Source organism: Pholis gunnellus, assembly GCF_910591455.1.
Source record: "Pholis gunnellus genome assembly, chromosome: 14".
Classification (NCBI taxonomy): domain Eukaryota; kingdom Metazoa; phylum Chordata; class Actinopteri; order Perciformes; family Pholidae; genus Pholis; species Pholis gunnellus.
Window position 1 is genome coordinate 2426355 of NC_136541.1, and position 21888 is coordinate 2448242.

General features: G+C 45.3%; 1 protein-coding gene across 1 annotated transcript in view; it reads left to right on the plus strand.

The window, feature by feature from the left end:
* The window catches only part of LOC306706006 (receptor-type tyrosine-protein phosphatase N2-like), a gene marked incomplete at its 5' end in the record, with an annotated part of 170828 nt that overhangs the window by 84037 nt on the left and 64903 nt on the right, over positions 1-21888 (plus strand). Inside the window, one exon of the mRNA XM_079172920.1 lies at positions 8945-9009. Coding sequence (XP_079029046.1) covers positions 8945-9009 — 65 coding nt within the window. The remainder of the gene's footprint in view (positions 1-8944; positions 9010-21888) is intronic.

A 21888-nucleotide genomic window follows, 5' to 3' on the forward strand; every position in this document is an offset into this window, starting at 1 on the left:
TGGCGTGCTTAATTATATCGGAGCCAAAAACACGACTTAAAATTCTGAATGTGATTCATACCGATGCTGACAGGTTTGGAGTCTGTTTTAGCTGATGCAAGTTGAAGCTGAACGCACCTGCTGCTGCTTCTTACCGAGTCTTTGATACGAACGGTTTGACTTCCACCACAGTCACACACGCACATCTCCAGCAAGCACTCAAGTTACTTCAATAGAGGTTTGATGATTGTGAGATTGATCTATTTTACCCAGAGGACGTCGTCACTGCAGTCCACCCACTCAAGATGTATCTCTGGATAAGAATTCACATTGTTGCAGTAATTGTTGATTATTCAATGGAAGGCTGAACACGTTTAGGCCAAATGTTTTAGATGCCATGTTTTTATTATTTGTATTGTTTTCTAACACTTTTATTTATGAGGCAGAATTGCTAAAGAGTTTTACATTTACAGTTTTAATACTTTCTAGTGTTCAACCTGAATGACGGTTTGTTGGACTGTCGGAGCCCTAATGGCACCAAAAACCAACACTCGGCGTTACTTACAGAAAGTGTCCGGTGCACGTGGTCCGGCCTGTCGGGGACTTCCTCACCGTGTCTGAAGATGGAGAGCTGTTACCTTTTTTTCCACGTCCTCCCTCGCTCCCTCGCTCCCCCGGCTGGGTGATGCTTGGCTCGGGCTGTGAGGAGGTTTTAATAAATGGCGTCCCCGGTTCTGGCAGCCTTATCTCCGGCCCCGCCAAGCGATCGTCATCTGCCACTTATCAGCCCGATAAACCCCCCCCCACCACACACACACACACACACACACACACACACACACACACACACACACACACACACAAACACTCTGCTGTGGAGGGACGGGGGAGTCGGGTGAGGAGAGGGAAGAGGATAAGGAATGGGTGGCAAGAAGAGACAAGAAGAGTTAAAGAGGAATGATGGAAGACTGAATGGTGAAGAAAAAAATTAAAGTAGTGACTAGGAAGGAGGGAAAGGACACAGGCTAGGATGTGAAGAAGGAAGGGAGTGAAGAGAATAAAGGCAGAGATGAAGTGGCACTTTAGGAAAAAAACAGAGACACACACACACACACACACACTGGAGGTCAGTTCCATTTGTGCAGCATTGGGTTTTATGACTCAACACTCAATTTCTCAAAGGTCACCTCCACCTGAGGAGTATATTCGTTTTCATGAATTCCCTCTCAGGAAGAAAAGCTCTTTTACACACTTCCCAGCATGCTCCAGTTCACCGTGTGCATGTTGAGCAGCTACAGCGGATGAAAAAAAACAAACAAACACGGAGGTTAGAAAGATGTAGCTGATTTATCTGGGTTCACGTTTCACAGCGTTGAGCGGTGATCCGCTAATGAACGCCTGTTACCGGGGCTTCCTGCCTCGGTGCGGCGAGGCGTCGGTTGAATGCGAGGTCATTAAGTGCGGTGGGCGGTGGGGGGGGGGGGGGGGGTGTTCCCCAGAGTCACATCAGCTTAATGAATTGTTTGTGTGCACTAGTAGAGGTGTTTTTAATACCTGCCTTTTTAAAAAAACGTGAACACATGAAACGGAGCAGAAGCGAACGGCTAAATGTCATCGATTAAAGCGGCGAGCGGGGGAACAACGAACGCGACCGCGGCTTCTGTGTCGTATCGGGATAAAGTTTAGAGCAGAGGAGGCGTGGACTCCAGGACCCCGACGGTCACGTCACGCCTACTGAAAGGAGGCAAAAGTTAGATCTGGGCAGGAATGTTGAAGGTGGATCATTAGGAGGGACATTTAAGAAATTAGAGACAACTAATCAAGATGTTCTACATTAGGAATAAATCAAAATGTATCAGTCGTTGTGAAGAACTCCCTGAGAATCCACTAATAACTCTGCTGTTTGGTGTGTTCATCGGGTTCTTTAATCAGTCGTGGGACCAAATAACACGTCTGTAAATATAAATGTGAGTCTTACTTGTTAAATAGTTTTGGGAGAACCCTGCTGCTGAACCTCAGGCCCACAGTTAACAGTCACAGAGCTGACCTTTAACCTTTAACCTTTAACCTTTAGATGCATTAGTTGGCACACCGGATCAGTTTTAAAGGTTTTTTCTTTACTTCCAGTTTGAAGTTTTGGGCCATAATTTAAGAATTTATATGCTAATCGTGACATTTTAACACAAACGTCTAATAGTATAAAGTCACTAGCTAGACGTGAGCTGTAACTAGCTTTTTGTCTTTTCGTCTCTTTCTGAATCTGCTCATTTATTCGACTCCTCTTTCTCCCTCTACATCATTTTTCTTTCTTCCTCACCTTCCCCCTCCTCCCTCACCCCTTTCTTTGTCTCTTTCTTTCTCCCACCTCTCATTTTGTCTCCCCCCCCCCCCCCCCCCCCCCGTCTATCACCCTCTCTCCTCATCTCTTCGCTCATTCTTCACATCCCTCTCTTTCTCTCGCTCTCTCCCTGTTCCCTTTTCTCTCCTCCCTTAATGGTCTCTCGTCCCCCAGGTGGCCCTGGATGCCGTTTCGGCCCCCTGCTTTTGAATTTAATTACACGTGGCATTGTCTTCATGAAGCTCCCCCCCCACACACACACACACACACACACACAAATACAACCCAAGCCCACTGCTGCTGGTTCATACTGCATCCTAGATCACTGCAGGCAATAACACCCGGGGGGGGGGGGGGGGGGGTCAACAAGGAACAGATTGAAGGCTGAAAAGTTGATATCGGAAATCAAATTAATGCAAGTGAGAGCGAAACCATATCTAATTAAGACGCTTCTGAGAAACCGACGGGCTAATCTGTTTTGGCAGAAATACTCGTGACTCGTGCCGTCGGTTGTGAGACAATAAGAGTTCGTTTAGGGAACGGAAGAAAACACGGGTTAGACAAAATAACAGACGCTTTATGAATGGTTTGTTTGTGTTAATGCAGTTTTTTTTCATATTTTGTGAGACATTTTCCAGACTGATTACCTTTGATTTAGTCTTCAGTCTTTTCTCTGTTGGCCCTCTGGCTTAAACACACATGGTTGTGCCATAGACACAAATATATATATAAATATATATATATATTTATGTTGTCTATGCTGCTATAAAACTCATTTTAAAGTCTTGATTCCTTCTTTTATAGTTGAACATCATTTTGACCCACTATGACGCAGCTGTCACTACATAGAGGTGTTCACATTATTTTGTCTACACTGAACCAGTAGAATATTCAATCTCTTACAGTCATTTTGTCAACCAATTTAATTTCCTCCCGATCTTGTAAAAGTAGCTGCTTGGCCTCATATCCATGAAATGTTTTCAGGTATTCTTAAAATGTATTTGTACTTTGAGCAACTGTTTCATTTTGATCTGTAGACAAAATGAAACCGATCATTCTGCAGGACTGTAGTCGGTCTCCTGGTAGAGACTTCATCATTATTTGCATCCTCTCCTGTCGCGTGTTTAGTTCACATCTCATTTAAGTCGCAGCGCTCCTCGGATGGCTTCTTGTATCTGGACTGTATCATTTCTTTGAGCTTTTTTTCAGTGATCGTTGGGAGCTTTGGCCAGAAAAACAAACAGAACAAAAAGCAACCAGCGATGTATTTTAATTTGCCCGGGGATCGCGGCTCTCGTGATCGGCTAATGTGATCACATCCCCGCTCTGTGTCACCGCAGCGCCGCCGCCGCCCTGCCTTTTGGTTTTGATGAAGGATGGCTGTTGTTTTCTTCTCATTATTACGGCTCCTGAAATGTACCCGCGAGGCTGAGCGAGAGGTGTGGAGGCCGGCTGGGTGGGTGTGGTTAGTTTGAAATAACGACCCCTCGGTGCTGCTGCGAGAGCATCTATTCTGTCGGTCCAGGACTCGTGGAGCCGGCCTCGGCCCCTTTTTCCTTTTGTCAACGGTGAAAAATGAAGCATTTCTGAATCCCTGGCACTCGCTGTGTTTCCCTCTAGGCGCCTCAGATACATTGAGTTAACATAAAGCAAAATTCAGGACAGGGGCAGCCCGGGTGACAAATGAAGCGCCTGTGTGTGTTTTTTCATTTTTTTTTTGGAGAGAAAATGAAGGGGCCCCTTTTTGTAGAAATGAGATTTAGTCCTCGTTACTTCCTTCAGGCTCCAATCCCCCCCCAGCAGTCCAAATGTATCTGAGAGCTACAATGGAAGATGGAATATTCTTAAAATGAAAAAGAAAAAAAGGGAGAATAATCTGAGTATGGATCATTTTCCCTTCAACTCGCCCTCAGTCTGTCGTCCATCTCTGCTTCACTCCCATTTTTGTCACATTACAAGCTTATTTTCGCAGCGCTCTGCCGGGCCAGTCGGTCCGATCACGACGCCCCGGCCCTCGCTGCAGCTTCTTAAAAATGGATCCAATTTGGGATTTCGGAGAGAAGAAGCTCGCCGGGGTACAAACGAGGCGCCTCGGCTCGCCCGTTCGCGAGCAGCGCTCTCATCCGACTCGGACTCATCTGTGGTCTGCAGGAGAGGAGAGGGGACGGATGGTCCGGCCGGCTTTTTTTGGCCAGATTTCGGGGGAGAGGCCGGAGCGCTGCGTTCCAAAGACTTGTTGGTTAATTAGAGGGAGTTCTCCGCCTGTGATGTAGTCACGCTCGCTGGCCGCGTGGCGAGTCTCTCCGGGGAACCCGAGTTTTCTGATTCCCTCCCAACAAAAAAAAAAATCCCGTCGAGCGCTTTCATGTTTGTTTGTGTTTTGGGAATATCAGGCTTTTTACTCTGATTCTGTATCAGGAATTAAATGTGTGTGTAGGTGTTTCTGTGTGTGTGTGTGTGTGTGTGTGTGTGTGTATTTAATTAGGCTTTTCTGCAGATGCAACTCAAATAGGTTTTTGCCTCACCAATTACCAAAGGCACTTTAGGTCTGTCCGTGTTCCGCTGGTCCCAGGGTTGCCTGCTGTTTACCGGCGCTGCCTGTGTTTCATTTGAACTTAATTAACCCTTTAAAACATTGCGTACAGACCAATCCGTTGTGGCACCGCCGCGGCTTGTATTCAAACGGCACAAACGAAAAGGATCGACGGCGTCAGATTGAAACAACAAATGAAACAGATTTGATCTACAAAACGAAAGTTAAAGCTGCAGTGCTTATCGTTTGTTTCTAGACTCCAGAGATGATGGTTCCATCGTTCCACGTCACTCCTTCCTCCTTATCACTCCTGAAGTGAAACTTTTCAGATTGAGACAGTTGGCCAACAGCGTGACATCATCTTAAACCTGACCTCCAATTCTTCCAAAGACATGATCGGCCATTGTGTTTTTTTGATCTGGGGCGATGTTGGCTCGTCTCAAGTCTTTCCGGTACACTGCTTTGCTTTGCTGTGCTTTGCTTTGCTTACTGTGGCAGTATTCAAGCCTCGTACTGACCAAATCCAAGATGGCGATGGCCAAAAAAACAAACTTGAGGCTTCAAAACATCCGTCCACAAACTAATGGACGACGAGACGATGACTACGTCCACTTCTTATATGCAGTCTATGGTTCTATTCCTGTGTTATTTCTGTTGCCCAGCCATCATAGATCAAGATTGTATCTAGATATGATTTAACCTGGTTCTATTCACACCTAGTGTTTATCTCCAGTAGGGAGGCCTCCCGAAACCCGAAACCCAGTTCTAAACGAAAACCGGTTCTAAATGAGTATTGATGCGGTCCGGAGTAATCGGTTCTGCTATCGGTACTTTCTTAGTTCTGGAAGGAGACGTCCTCGTCTCAAACGTCCTCTCTCTGTCTCTTTGTCTCTCTGTCTCTCTGTCTCTTTTTCTCTTTGTCTCTCTGTCTCTTTGTCTCTCTGTCTCTTTGTCTCTCTGTCTCTCTGTCTCTTTGTCTCTCTGTCTCTTTGTCTCTCTGTCTCTTTGTCTCTCTGTCTCTTTGTCTCTCTGTCTCTTTGTCTCTCTGTCTCTTTGTCTCTCTGTCTCTTTGTCTCTTTGTCTCCTCTCAGTACAGCGTGAGACTTGCATCATGATCAGAGAGAAGGAAACATTGTAGAACTCTGGTCGTCTCAAACACAATAACGTGACCAACGAGCAGAACATCAGACTGTTTATGGAGTCGTCGGGTAACGGTAGTGATGTCATACGTTAGTGATGTCATACGGAGTTTGATCAGAAGAACAGGATAATCCATATTTATCTATCTTTATAATTATGTTTACATATAAGAATAATCAAGACATGTTGATTATTTTTTTTATGAATTTGTCATTTTTTCTCACAAAATAATCTTAAAAGCACTGATAAGAGTATTGATAAGGAACAAATAAGAATTGATAAGTGTACTAGCGTTGATAAAATCCTACCGGTACCCGGGCCTGGTCTCCAGTGTCCACAGTGAGATCCGATCTCTCTGTCTGGACGGGCGGACAGGAAGCCTCCGGAGGCTGCGTCACGTACCAGCCTGCTGCCGGCGGTCAGGCGGTGCGTAACGCGTGACCAGACAGAGCGATGTGAAGAGACGCGTATATTACCTGGTGTAAATGTAACCACGTTCAATCCCATTGAAACAAGGTATCTAAATAATGCAGCATTCCAAAAGCAAATCAACAGTTAAATCACAAACAGCTCTCTGTGGGCTGGCACCATTTAGAGGGTGCCGCGCCTCTGCCCCCCCCCCCCACCCCGTTTAGTGATGTCACAAACAACCGACGAGTGACGGAAAACACCCCGAAGACGTCGGGAGAACCCAAACGAGAAGCCGCGGACGTCTCCGGCAGACACGTGTCACGGCAGAAGCAGAAAGACCGCTCAGCGAGCACAAGAAGAGGCGACGCCGACAAACCAATTCCGCCACTTCAGCTTCTATTTGTCACTGGGGGGGGGGGGGCCGAGCCGGCAGTCGCTGCCCCGCTGACAGCACGATTAAGACACGTCGGCCCACAAGGTGTTCATACGTCTCTGTCTGGGGCTCGGGACGCCGACCGGTCTGCCTGCTTCTCCATCAATAAACAGTTCACGGTGGCTTTTATTACAGTATGTGTAACCTGGACGAGTCTATTTTTCATATTTCATGGATTACGACCGTTAAATAACACCCTTATAGGCATCGTATAGCTACACACACTCAATGTGTGTACCTTGAGTGTTATCTTTAGGCGTGAGAGAACTGACAGAGCACCACTTGTCTCACAGGTGAATGATGTGGTTTCACTGTAAAGAGCCACTCATTTAGACAGTGGTGTCAAAGGACGAGGTCCGTGGTTACGCAACGCCTCGGCGACACTAATCACGCTCTGACAGATTGAAGGACTGATTATAAAAATGTGAATTTGCAAAGACTGTGGCAGAGTCGAGGCTCGCTTATTTGCATATCCTTCATCTGCCTCGCGTGTCAACAAAAGGAGAAGCAGCGCTCTCCGTCTCCACACCGGCGCGTTCAGATGCAAAGTAAAGTGAATGTAATTATGTTCCCTTTTCTTTTTTTTTCTTCTTCATAACATATTGTTCTGGCTTTAATATTACGCTCAGCCGTGAATATAAATTGTAGTTCTCCGTTTTGTTTCCCTTCAAGGCGATGGGGAGGGAAAAAAAGAAATCGACAGCTTTGTGCCGGGTTTAATTCTATTTGTGGGGAAATTTGTTGTAACATTTGCCTGGCGGCAGGTTCAGGTTAGAAAATTCATATTTCATAAAGTGAAGATATGCTACAGTAATAGCTCATTTGGTTCTGGAACGGCAGAATATATCGCCGAGCCCCGAGGAGGTTTTTTGTTGCCCTAATTCAGCAGACGTTGGCGTCTGGGAAGTGCTCACACGACAACCCACAATGACATCACCACCTGTTGGCTGAAATCCGGTCTAGAGCGGGCGCTGGCGTTTAAGTTTAAAGGTCGCGGTGGCAGTGAGGTGAATCTGAGAAGATGCTGTATGTGAAGGGAGATTTTAGGGAAATGATATCTGTCAGTACGACGTACGACCAGTCACGAGATGTGTAGAGGCATCACAAGAACCGACACGTCCGTACTAAGTCGATGGCGAAAAATGAAAACATGACGGTGAACGTCGTTCTACGGTACCGATAGAACATTTTCCTGATAATGCTACAACGGGGAACAACAACTCACTGGGCGACATCATGATGTGTTCAAATGACATCTGGTAACAATCTGACTTTGGTGGGAAACTTGAGCCGGATCATCAGGGATTCATAATAAATAAGCAAACAGTAATAAAGCAGTGTATGTTTATGTATGTTGGAGCACTTGGGATTTATTGTCTTGTTTTGTGGCTTTGATTGGGCATCAACATTGTGGAATTTACCACCAATTTGAAGGTGAATGTATGCGCTCCTCTTACTTAAAGGACGGCGGTATAGTGGATGGAGCAGCGTCCTTGCCTTGCGGTAGTAATTTAAATTGTCTGAAAGTGCATTGAGCAGTAACAAAGAAGAAAGACGCTGCATTATATCGGTGCAAAGTCCTCTCTACTCATAAAGTCACAAGATTTAAGAGTCTGGCTGATGGTTTGAGCTAAATGTCAACTTTTTTCTTTTAAAAGTCCTCAAGGACAAAACAAACATAAATAATAATGTGATCTTGCAGCTCTGATATGAAAATAAGTGAACATTTCTGTGGTGATGGTAGAACATGTCGGATGTTTTTCACTGGTTCTACCAATAATCACTTCAAACCAATGAGGTTCAGCCTCTGCTGTGTGTGTGTGTGTAGATATGATTCATATTTAAAGATGAAGAAGGAAGTTATGGATTTTCTGTGAATCAGTCAAGTGCTGAGTTTAAAAGCAGCTTTGGTGGATTTTGCACCATTGATTATTAGCAGCTTCTGCACACATGGATGCATCCTGCACATTAATGTGTGTCCAGTTTAGACTGGGTAGAAAGCACTGACTGCTGTTTCTACACAGACAGATTGCACAAATATTCCATTTTTATTTCCTGTAAAACCTTTTAAATGTTGTTTTCCCCCCCGTCTGTTTTTTTCTGACTGTAGTTAAGCAGAAAGAATCTCTGGAGAACGAAGCAAAGCTCCGGATTCTGGAGGCCGGGGTCACCGACGTGAGTACATCGGGTTTTCCCTCTCAATGTAAATCAAAGGTTTGAATGAGTGGGAACAAGTTACGGTACGAGTCTTCAACACAATGATCCTACTGCGCCCGAGGGCCGAACCACGGACTGCTACTGTACAGCAGCCTCTGCCCTTATGGAACCGGGGATTCGTCCCATTCGGCCGTGAGAGCCGTTAGTGAGGTTCACCGCTGATTGTTGGTTGATCAGTTCTGGCTCCCAGTTGTTGTCGTTTCCAGTTCATCCCAAACAAAGCTGTTTGGATGGTGTTGAAGTCGGGGCTCTGTGCGGGCAAGTTCCTCCAAGTTACACCACGAGTAGGGAAAACATTTAGTGCACGGAGGCTTCGTCGTGTTGAGACAGACGAGGGTCTTCCTCAAAGCGACACAAGGTTGGAAGCACACAAATATTGTCAGGTAGGTCATGCATTTTACAAAAAACATTTCCCGACGTGTCACTATTGATGTCTTGCATTTCTACAAGTTTTTGAGTCATTATTTTACTGGAAAGACAGATTGTTGTTAAAATGAACAACCGCATTCCATTCTGTTTATAGTTTTTATATTTTATGTAGAATAAGCAGCATATCATCAGCATATACATCAGGTTAGACTGAGGGATTGGTAGTGTGTGTAGTTGCCCCCAACGCAGCTGCACTGTCTTTATGACTACATATCGGGAAGATTAACCGATACGTGTCAGAAAAATCGATACAAGAGACTTAGACACGGCTACTACGATTGAAAACTATGAATCCAGCTCCAAAGTCGAAGGGAATCGATCCAAAATCCATACGTCCCACAATAACCGACGCAGTTAGAAAAAGCTCCACTTTTTACGTGTCACCTGTTTGTACGAGCAGAAAGAGAGAGAGAGAGAGAGAGAGGGCGGTGTGTCTGTAAGTACAACGGGGGAGACGGAGAAAGCGAGAGCCAGCCATCACTAATGAGGAGCTACGTTAGCTAACAAGCTATTAAAATGTGTCGATTGTATCCTATAGCAGACAATAAATCAAGATGTGTGTTAAATGGGGAAAGACACACACACCCTTAGCTACATTATAATTGTACTTATACTTCTAGGAAGCATCATTTCTGATGATTGGCGCCTACTCCATCCCCTCCACCTCTCTCTTTCTCCCTCTTGGTTTTCGTCTCTCGGCGTTGCTATTCTCCACCATCCCTGAGATAAATAGACTGCTGAGCGTCTGCACTCGCCCACTGATTCAAGAGTTAGTCTGCGCCGATGACGGCACGCCGTTCACCATGCTTATCAAAGTGGCAGCGGCGTGGTGTGGGAGAGGAAGGGGGGAGGGGGAGGAGGAGGAGGGGTGGAATGGAGGGCCTATCGTGGTGATCAATACCTCGCTGCAAACAGGAGCCAATTACGTCCAATCGAACCTCCATAGTAAGAGAGAGAGAGAGAGAAGCAGAGCAAATCCCTCCATCACAGGCTGCCAGTTAGAGAGTCTGAACCCGCAACCAAACATCCATCATCACCCCGTACGGTGGGTATTATAGCTTTATCATATTACTGTAAAATAAGAATATTAACATACTACATCACAGCTGACAGGTTTAAAAACACACACACACAAAAAACAAAAAAGTTAGCTTCTCCAGAGTGCAGAAGGGTGCACTTTGTTTTCCAGCTCGACTCTTGTTTGGACGGCGTGAACGGGCCTCTCGGTTTGAGCGTCGGAGGAGGAATGGACTCTGGTTTCTCTCGTTCGACGCCCGTGTGCACATGCATGTAACCCGTTTTGAAGCGGAGACAACATGAACATTTATTGATCCCCTGTGGGGCTGTTGCTGCAGCAAAAGGTAATGGGGAAGGAATTGCTTTCAATAAAACCAATAAAGACTAAAAACAGGCGATCAGTAAAACAGAACATAAATTATTGTGGGGTTGTTAAAGTTTATGCATCTGACAATCCGGCATGTTTAGTGCCAGGAGTTACGTGGAGCGAGTGTGCCAACTTAAGCACAAATATAAAGTAATTATCTGTGTTGTGTCCACAGAGAGATTTATTTCAGATATTTAGAACACGTTTCTCTTGCTCGTTGGTGTACACTAACAGCGTGAATATGTCTCTGGTGTTCATCAAGGTGTTGGTGACTTAATGTGGTATTTCAGAGGGTTTTTGATATTTTCACCAATTTTCATCAATTCTTGGTGAAAATTTGTGGTAAAAAATTTACCACAAATGGTATCAACCCAAAAATTGGTGCAACAACTGATGAGACGAAATAGAGCATTGGGACGGCCATCACACTTCCATCATAAATGTTCTACGCCTTTTTACAACTTTCACCATTTATTTTAATCGAGCGAGAACAAGTTGACACACACGGCTGAGCTGCCGCTCAACTTCATCTTCAGGTTCCCGGCTTCCACACGATGTGAAACACTTCAATGAGGCGTATATCTGTTGACCTATAGCTCCCCCTCACAACACAGAGAAAAGGTCCATATGGGTCTCTGAGGGTTAACGAAGCTCTTTAGCTTCTCTGAATGAACACTCGCTTGAACAGAACGTAGCTCATAGTGTAGGAAGAGGTCGCGGTGGTGGATGTTTTGCTGTATACGACTCGTATTGTGTTGTGCAAAGCCCGTGCTGTAGAATGATTGAATGTTGAAGTTCAACCTTGAAAGACATCGAGTAAATGCAGTTTATAGGGAAAGGAAGCCGAAGTCCCGTTCAAAAGCTTCCGTGTCCGGTCCGAGTGAATCGGCTCATCTCCCGCTGTTCCCTCTCCGTCCGTGCAGTCGTTCATGATTCGCTTCCAAGTTCCTCACCCGTCAAGTTTACTGAGAAGTCGAGGCGGTACCTCGCCTTTTCTCACGGCTGTTATTTATTTAATTTTTTTGTTCTTTTGGAATTCAGGACGGCAGAGGAGCTTCAGCGAGCACGTCGGCGGAGATGAGTTTAGTGGAAATATCTGCTTTCCTCAACTCTTAAGTGCAGGCAATTTACAAAATAGCGGCAACACTCGAATAAATCTGGGGAAATGCAAAAATAAACTGAAAGTGGGGACGTGTCAGTTTGTCAGCAAGATATCTGAAAAACACTTTAAGCCGGGACTGACTGGAGAGACACTCGTTGGTAAAAGAATCAATTAATTCAGAAAATTTGTTCTTAAGGCCCATGTAGTACTATCGATGTGCCAAATCTGCAACGTGACAACGGCAACAAGTTGATTTGACAACAACTGACAAATGAAACTGAGGAACACGCGTCTTTGACTCTGGACCCTTCTTTTATAGATTGATCCGTCAGAATGGTAGAATCTCTCTTAGTCTGCGTCATCCTCTCTCCGCTGTGTCACGGAAAGATCTAGAACTCTGAAGCTGTGTTGTGATGAACTGGAGCACATTCACTCCGTCATCTCACTTCCTTTGACAAAGCAACTTGTTATCCTGTAAAATATGGTTTAAGGAACGTCAAAGTTCTTAGGAGGGAAACCGAGAACACACATCGTTCACGACAACAAGTGCTTTTGAACAAACAGACAAGTTATCAAAAAAAGTTCCCTCTCAGGAATCATAAATACTGAATTGTAATGCGCTTTTACCAATTACTGTACAGAGTAAATCTACGTTTTCAGATCCTCAAGCTTCATGATTTGAACTGGACATTAAGAAACATTAAAGCTTTAAAAACAGAATAGTTTAAATACATTAATCAAACAATTTTGTATCTTTAACATTATTCAAACCTGCTATGATTAGCAAAACGTTATATTTTACATTCACAGCTGTACGGAAAATGACAACACGACAAACACATTAACACAGTTTAATTAGCTTGATCTAAACAAAACATTAACCCACGATAGATCAATTAAAGATGCATACAAACCTGTAAAAAAACAAACATCACAATCGTCTTCTATACGAAGAAAATCTGAGACACAGAAACCAAATTTGACATCGCATTCAGCAAAATTCAACAAGCATATACTGCACATATATATATATATATATATACACACACACACACACACACAGCTGTTTGAATTGCATTACATTATAATGGTGTACCTAATAAAGTGGCCACTCAGCATATGTTCCAGTGACATGATATGACACACAGTCCATTTTGGGCCCGGCCCGTTGGATCAGGACGTTCCATGTTCACACAGTGACGACTCAGCGGCGTTGATGGATTACACGCCTTCATGAAAAACCTCAAACATCCTCGTTTAAGTTTCCTTCTGAAGGTTCGTACGACGCCGCTGCTTCTTAAAGGACTTCAGGCTCCGTCCAGTTTCCTCCAGTCTGACCGCCGTTACCTCACGACTGAACACGACCTCACCGGAGGCCGAAGAGAACCACTCGCGTCCAATTAAGAGAGTGTGTGTGTGTGTGTGTGTGTGTGTGTGTGTTGGGAGGGAGGTATGGAGATAAGGTTGCCGTGGCAGCAACCAGATTATAATTGTCCTGGAGTGGCACTAATCCCCCTCCAACCCCGGCCAGCTCGTTTTTGTTCACCGCTAATCAAGGCGCTTCCAGTCTGTCTGTCTGAAAGAGCGATTTCACAAATAAAGGGAGGAAGGAAGGAGCTAATGAAACAGGAAGTAAAAATAAAGAACAGTAGAGGACTCCTTCCATCGCCACTTAACACACTCACTCTGCAAGAACACATTTACGCTCTCAGCCTCGGATTGATTTAAGTATTAAAGATGACAGCAGCTGATTTGAGCTGGAGAGGAGTGAACTCGTGAGCTGCTGCAGGTTTTGGTTGGTTGGACGGCAAACTCTGTTTCAGTCGGGAGAAGTAATTAAGCGATATATCTCGGCTTTGAGGTTCGAAGTGCAATGTGTACGATTTTAGTTTAAACCGTATGGAAAGATGTGCCCCCATTACAAACAGAATGTGAAGAACAACGTTGACTTTATGTGACTTTATGTCGCAGAGGTTTCTACTGAAATAAGGTACGATAAAACCAGCTAGCCCCCCCCGCGGCATGTCGAAGGAAGGAAAACCGATCCTCGCCGCCAGGAGTGCACGGCAGATAGCTGTTAGCTCGAACTCAAGCCGGCGCTAACCACAGAGCTGCAAACTGTTCCTGCCGATACACAAGCTTTAGACCCGGCGGGCGCCGGCAAGCTCCCGACCTCCGGCGCCGAATCCAATCTGCTAACAACCCCCCACCTTGTGTAGCGGTCTCTTAGACGTCACCTTGTTTCTGCCACCACGAAACCAAACCGAGAACGTTGGAAGCGTACATGAACCACACAGCCCAAAGGTTAGCGACACCGTAAACACACCGACGGCTAACGCAAGCTACAGGCCGCCACGGGGAGATTATAAAACAGCAGTGTTGTTTTTAACCAGCTCTCGTAGTTTTCATCATGTTTGGTTGAATTTTGTTTTTGATAGGTCCTCCTCATTTCACAGTATTGCAGGATATGTTGTTGAGTAGAACACCGTGTCCTCTTTTTACCCACCGAGCAACAATGAACGGCCTCCACGATGGATTCACCGAGAACACACGGCCGCTTCTGTGTTTGGAGGAGAGCGGAGTGATACCATCGCTCGTAATGACACACTATTGTTTCGTGCCGCCTGCCCAGGTGCCTGAGAACAGAGCTGGATTTGAAAGAGAATATTCATGAAGCAGAGACACACACACACACACACAACACACACACACACACACACACACTGGATCAAGGTTGTCTGTTCACCACGGTGCCCGGCTCTATCTGTAATTTTCATCACAAAGAGGGAAAATAAATCATAGAAGATCAAAACAATGGCATTACGTGTGAGCTCGCATACATGCAGGGTTTTTACCTGCATGTATGATCGTGAGAGTGCACCTGAGTGTACACACTCACGGACCCATCTGCATCTCCTGCCATACATATTCAAATGGCTCCATGTGAAAAATTGAATCGAGAGGCTGTTGAAGTGCTGGCTCTAATTTTTTTTTTCTCTCTCTGGCCCGGGATACACGGCGCACGAATGGCCTTTGATATGATAATGAAAGCTCACAGCAGGGGGGCCCTAGGGGGCCAGATGCATGCTGGGATACATCCCAGGTGTCAGTCATAGTATGTGGTCTACCTGGTTGTGGAAGATAGTTTTCTTGCCAACAGGAATCTGAATTTAATGCCTTTGCCACGTGTGTTTTTGGTCTACTTGTCTAACATTCAAATTGTTACGTTATATAAGATATTGGTTGAAGTCCTGCATTCTCTCTAGTGTCCACCAGGGGGCGACTCCTCTGGTTGTATAGAAGTCTATGAGAAAATGACTCTACTTCTCTCTTGATTTATTACCTCAGTAAACATTGTAAACATGAGTTTATGATCTCAATCTCTAGTTTCAAGTCTTCTTCAATACAGCATGATGTTCATTTAGTAAATGATGGTCCATTTAGAGTCAAACAGACCTTACTGTGATTGACAGGTCTCTACCAGAGACGTATACGGCGTCTCTACGTTACTCCTCAGCGTTTCAAATATGGTAACTTACGTTCATTTCGTAATCCGACTCCTGGCTGAAAGATCGCCGTTTCTTCCAACCGCCCAACCCCCCCCCCCCCCCCCAAGATTCAAGATTACGTGGATAACAATTGAAAACATTTCGTCATCTATGAATTACATCCAACAATCTTTCCGTAGATATTTCTACGAATGCTCGAGGAGACCAGCATGATGAGTGTCGTCACAGATGCTTGATTGATTTTCCTCCCAAATCCAAAGGAGTCGTTAACGTTTTTAAAGTGCAGCGGAGAGGCTGCTAGAGGCTGACAGGGTCCAGCCAAGGCCCTGTTGGTTTATTAGAAATCAATGGCAAAATGCTGATGTAACTTATTTGAAATGCTGCACATATTCCCTTTTAAGCACAGTGGGGGGGGGGGGGGGGGGGGCCAAGCCCGCCTCATACCTGGTCTGGAGTCTTGTCGATGCACATGTCGTTCTCTGGAGCTACCTATGCAGGGGCTGTGGACGCCCCGCTGGGCTTTCTGGCAAACAGCGTGGCGCTGTAGACAGCTGGCATACAAGGCTCACGCCACCTCTCCTATTTTCCCCAGGCGCTAAATGGGCTGTCGGGTACAGTTGAGGTCATCCAGGAAAAGAGCTGAAAAATGAAAGCCCAGAATTTCACTCTGGATCTCTCGTTTCTCTCAGACAACACGCGCTCCTGAGAGGCTCCACTCTGGCAAACAAGGTGCACGCGGTGTGTAAAGACAACAGCATCAAGCCTGCTAATATGCACCTGTGGGCTCCATCTAATGTCCTGAATACTGAGCTGTAATTTAGCCCGGACGTCACGCTGCAGCGCTGCTGGTCTGCACACATCGTTGAGCAAAATGGCCCGATGCTCTGAAATGGCCCGCCTTATTAAAGTACGTCTCACGCCTGGTTAGCCAGCGGCCTCTTGGTATGATGGTCGATGGCCGGTTGCTGTCCAATCACTCGTTAACGTAAACATTATCAGCTAATGAAAAAAACCTACCCAAAACCAACCGGCGGGTTTGAAAAGCATGTTTTCTTTTGAATAGAAATAACCGAAATTTCTCGTAGCCAGAAGCTGTAAAAGCTTTCCGAAGGTCCTTGAACACAGCGTGCACGACGAATGCTTCCTGCACGCAACGCAAACCAAGAATCACAAACCAGATCCTGTAGCATTACATCCTGCGTTCCTCAGCCACGGTTAAAGATTAGTGAAAATGCAAATTGTTTTTCCAATTTTGGTAACACTTGTGGGTTCTATCTGTGATTTCTATCTGTGTAAAACTGCACAAAAGACATTTTTGAGTTTTCTCTTCTTGTCGCCGTGATTGTCCTGTTTTCTGTTGACGGGAGCAAAACAAAACGCCCAGAAACTGCTTGTGGTTCAGAGGGTTAAGAGCAGTGTGAGAAATACTCTTAGTAAGCTTTAAAGAGACATTTTAGTGACAATTGCAAGTGACAAATAATTGCCTTGTGATTTCAGAGACGCCCACGCAATTTTTGCTATTGAGGCCTTCGGGGTGTCTGAAGATGGGGATAATGAGGATAACAGGATTTTTACAACCTTATAGCTCCTTAAAAAACAAAGTTAACAAAGTAAAACAAAGAAAGACAAAGAAAGAAGGGAGAAAGCATTCGCAGCACCCATGTTTGTGTAAATCGGTCGGTTGTTATGTTGTGTGCCATTTGCTCTGTTCTTCATTTGCACATCTGCCTCCCCCCCCAAAATGCCCTTATCCTCACGGTGATGGGAGCAGCGGCGCCACCACACACTGCGTGGCATCTGCAGCTAAAGGTTTCTGTTAGCTGGGAGGCTTGCGGAGCCGAGCAGACACTGACAGCCGGGCTCGGAGATCGCCGTTAGCCGAGGCGCCGCGCTCCGCGGGTGGGCAAAAGGAAGACTGTCAGGGCCCGAAGGCTCGGCCGTAATTACCCCCCAACCACCGCAGCAGCCATTACGAGCTCCCTAGAATACCTCCCTCCCTTCACTGGGCCAGCAGAACCGTTTTCTCGTAGACTTCTATACAATCGGACTTCTTTTTTGCAACCAGAGGAGTCGCCCCCTGCTGGTCAGTAGAGAGAATGCAGGTTTAAGACTCTTCCGCATCGGCTTCACTCGGCACAACTGGAGGTTGCCGCCTTGTTGAAATAAAAAGATAAATGGTGTGGTTTACAATTTTAAGAGAACTATTCCTAAGGACAGAACCCTGAAAAACCAGAAGTTAATTATGGTTCACAAGATACAACTATTATAAATCAGAACAGGTCAGGTGAGAGACCTCTGCCAGCCGCGCTGGCTAACTTCCTGGTTCGCCATGTGCTACCTTGAATGAGGATCAAATAATTCAATCATGGGACTCTTCTAGACTTTCTAAATATTGGAGAAAAAAGCTATTTATTCACTGTACAGCTGCAACAGTCGTGACCGAGTAGGCTACTGCGTATTAGCTGTTTTTATAGAAACAGGAAATCAAATTTGACACAAACTTAAACTCTGTGTGTGTTTCTAACAGAGACGTACGGTGTGTGTTCAATGGCAGGCTAACTGTTGAAGGTGAGTGTTCCTCCTCCTCCTCCTCCTCATCGGCGGCGGCGGCCTTGAGTTCATTGTACCATCAGACGCCACGGCTCACCTGCAGCTCAACAGATACAAACCGTCCTGGCTGCCGTATTAACGTCCACTTCTCTATGAAAAATAACAAAAACACCGTGATTACACTCGACCGTGGCCTGTTCTACTCACTTTGCTTGCATGTATCAATCAAATCAACAGTAATCTTCAGTATAGCTCTAAAGGAACAAGATATCTTCTTCCTTCCAAAAAAAAACACTGAAAAGTCTTTCTCATCGTTCTATTACAAAATGCATTTCAGAGATATTTAATTGTACAGTTTGTGTGGCCCGCCGGTGACCACGACAGCGGAACAAAGCACCAATCTGATGATAACGGTTTCAAATTTCTAGAATTATGTACGACAGGTAAAGCCGATGGGATCAAAATAGAAATGAAAAAAAAAAACGACTATTTTTCAAATATGATGCAGCTTTGATGCAGAGGAGACAGCAGAGTGGGACGCGGCGGCTTCATGATTCATTATTACCTGTTAATGGTTCAGCTGGTGCTTCGGTGTAAACTGAATGTGACAGTATAGAAAGCGTCAGTTCCCATATGGCTCGCGTTACACGCCTGCAGTACTCGAGCGATTCAAAACTTCAGCGCAGCTCCCAGAAAATCCCGCTGGGAGCCGCCGGTACTCGGAAGGTCACCGACGATGTCGTGCTGTTCGGCTTGTCTCCTTCGCCGTATACGTCACCGCATGTGTGCCGAGGCTTTTTGTTGTCTGCAAACAGGTAAACAGGCAATTTAGGAACTGTTTAAAACTGGTGCCACAGCAACTAAACCCTATTTATTTGAACACTGTGAGTTAAAGTGAATCCGGAAAGAGACACCACAGCAACACGATGTTTGCTCCTGAGCACAGATTATGCAGGTATGTTCCTGTATATGGTAATGATTATGTGGAAATAGCATGAATGACCTACACTTCAATGTATGTCGTATAAAAATGGGGATTTTCTGTAAAGTTTTGATGATAGAGATTGAGGCTTGAAGTTATTCTCAGTAAAACTCTGCAACAAGTTTGAAAAGTGACACGCAAAACAAACTTTAACATTAGAAAATCTATTTTGCTTTGATTAGTGATCATCAATACCTCGCTGATTGATGAGATAATTGTGCGGATTTAGAATAAATTTCCCCCTCTTTGTGTTTTGTCACAGCAGCGAACCTGACTCCTCATTTGTTTCGGTTGCTACTTACCATTCGGTCGTTTCCACGTGCATATAATAGAACTACTTAATTCGTATTACCGTTGTTTGTCTTCTTCCTGTCGGCTAATGTCGCTGTTCTCAATCACAGCATGAGCCGCGCGGTGAGCAATTAGCAGATATTAACCCGCCCGTTTATTATATCACTCTTAGCTCCTGTGTGTCTGCGCTGATCACGAGCAGTGGGGAACGCGTCTCTATGCTGATGACTGAGTCATTCACCACGGTGGGTCTCATCTCATACACGATTGGAAGCGTTATGAAAGGGAAGCAGGTTTAACCAAGGGCAGACTGAGAAAGGCAACGCAACCTTCAACAATACTTGCAGATGTTACCTTGAAGTGCTTTTTTTGGGGAGGCATCAGAAGATTGTATATAAAAGAGGACGACATGGCAGCTCCCAGACAAGAACATTGGCACCGATTTAAAAAAAAGAAGCTCCTCGCCTGCCATGTTCCTGTAATAAGAGACGTCTTGCGCCATCTTTTTCTTGTTCTGGTACACGGTGCAGCAGACGCATACGTAAACGGAAGCTGACCGTAAGCGCGTAAGTGCTCTCGATCCAAATCGTGTTTCAGTCTGCGAGCAGCACTGATGAAACCGTCGTGGAGAAATATATGCAGCGTCCTCCGCAAAGACCACTTTGGTCTTCATTAGAGAGCTCGGAGTGAAAGACCAGGAGAAGGTAAAGCGATGAGAATTCTGTTTTCTTAGCCCGCTGCGCCGTCACAGCACACCACTAATGGTACAAATTTTGAAAAAGAAAGTTTAATGCAGCGGACATTATTGCACTTCAACCACCACTGCTGCTGTTCCCGAAGCCGATTTTTGCTCTTTTTAAAAGTGCACTCCAGGCAAACAAAGCCGCTGCACAAATGTTTTCGATCGAGCAATCTGCCATAAGGTCTGACCTTGGCAGCTTTTATCAGGTGATGAATACTTCGAAAAAAGATTGCATTGTTTTCCAGACCAACACCGCTGCTTTTTTAGACATTGCAATCCTCTCTACCCTTAAAGCGGGGAAAAAAAAGATAATGCCCAATTGTAGATTTCAGCAAGTTGATCATTTCACCCTGGTTGGGAAGGAAAGATATGAATGTTGATGGAATTGTATCTGTAATCTTCTAAAGGACATCTGAGACAGGACACCTTGAAAGAGCCCGGACAGAGTTTTCCTACGTTTTTTTTAGACGCCGTGACGTTTCTGAGTTGGGGAGGGCGACTAATTAAATTGTCTGTGTTTTGATAACGCTTCTAAACAGCCAGTATCTAACATGCACCCACCATGAAATGAGAGCGACACCGGGTGCAATGCATGAATACCTGCAGCTCCTAGGTGTCTGTCACGAGCGGCTGATTGCCAATCAATTAGAAACGGCCGCCGATGGAAAGTTAATTAGAGCGTTCGCTGCGATGTAAAGAGAGAGCTGTGGAGATGCTGCTGGTTTGTGTCTGTTAACCATTACACACCGCAAAACAATCTAATGGCTTCCTTTTTTAACTTGTGTGCATCTATAGACTGGGATACTTTCATAGCGAGACGCCGGCTCACACACACGTCAAAGAGCTGAGGTGAAAACTGCTCACTCGTGAAGACGTAATCTTTTCATTTGACATACTTTTACGAAGGTAAATAACAAAGTTCAAGAGGAAATCAACGTGAACGAGTCATTCATAACCAAGAAAAGCCTTTAATATCATTATATAAACACTTTCATTCAACTTAAAATGATCAACATATCTGTCTGGAGGGAAGAGAAACACTGCCGTCTGTTGCTAGCTATCTTAGCGCTAACATCTGCTCAGCGGTTTGGACTAAAACAGTACGAACGTGTTGCACATTTACTACGAACACAACCAGCAAGAAGTAGGAAGAACATCGGTACGCCTACTTTAAATGAAGCATAAATCTACAACACAACAAATAAAACATTCACGTCACGCAGAGTTATTCCCGCTTTCATGCTCTTTAGAACATAATGGTGATTTTACAGTCAAACGGTGAACATCTCCGGAATGACTTTTTAGTTGTTAATAAAGGTTCCCAACAAATTTGCATCACCTCGTCCCAGCTGGGCTCACAGCACACGCCCAGGCTGTAAAATCCTCAGCACCTTGTCCAGACTCTGCCCCCCCCCCCCCCCCCCCCCCCCCCCCCCCACGGCGAGTGCTGGCCGCCGGCACGCTCTGTCTCATTAGCATTGGCTCGGTTTCCCTCAGATTAGCCATAATTAAACTGTGAAATTGGAGCCGTTACCTTAAGTCAGGGGACACGGCGAGGACACGGTGAGCTCGGTGACGGGGGGGCAATGCTGCCATCTTGGCTCACTGCCACAGGTCCTCCCCTCTGCTGTCACAGCAGCAGACGGCCGGCTCATGAAATAGAGATTCCCAGTGAGCGGCCTGGTCCAACACCAACTTTCTTTCTGCACCGCTGGTTCATTCATTCATTCAGTCCGTGCACATTCACACTGACCAGTACAGACACATTGCTCCGTTGTTTTTTGGGGCACTTGGTCTACGAAAATAAGATGCAACTACTTACTGAGCGACATTGAAATGCCTTTTCTT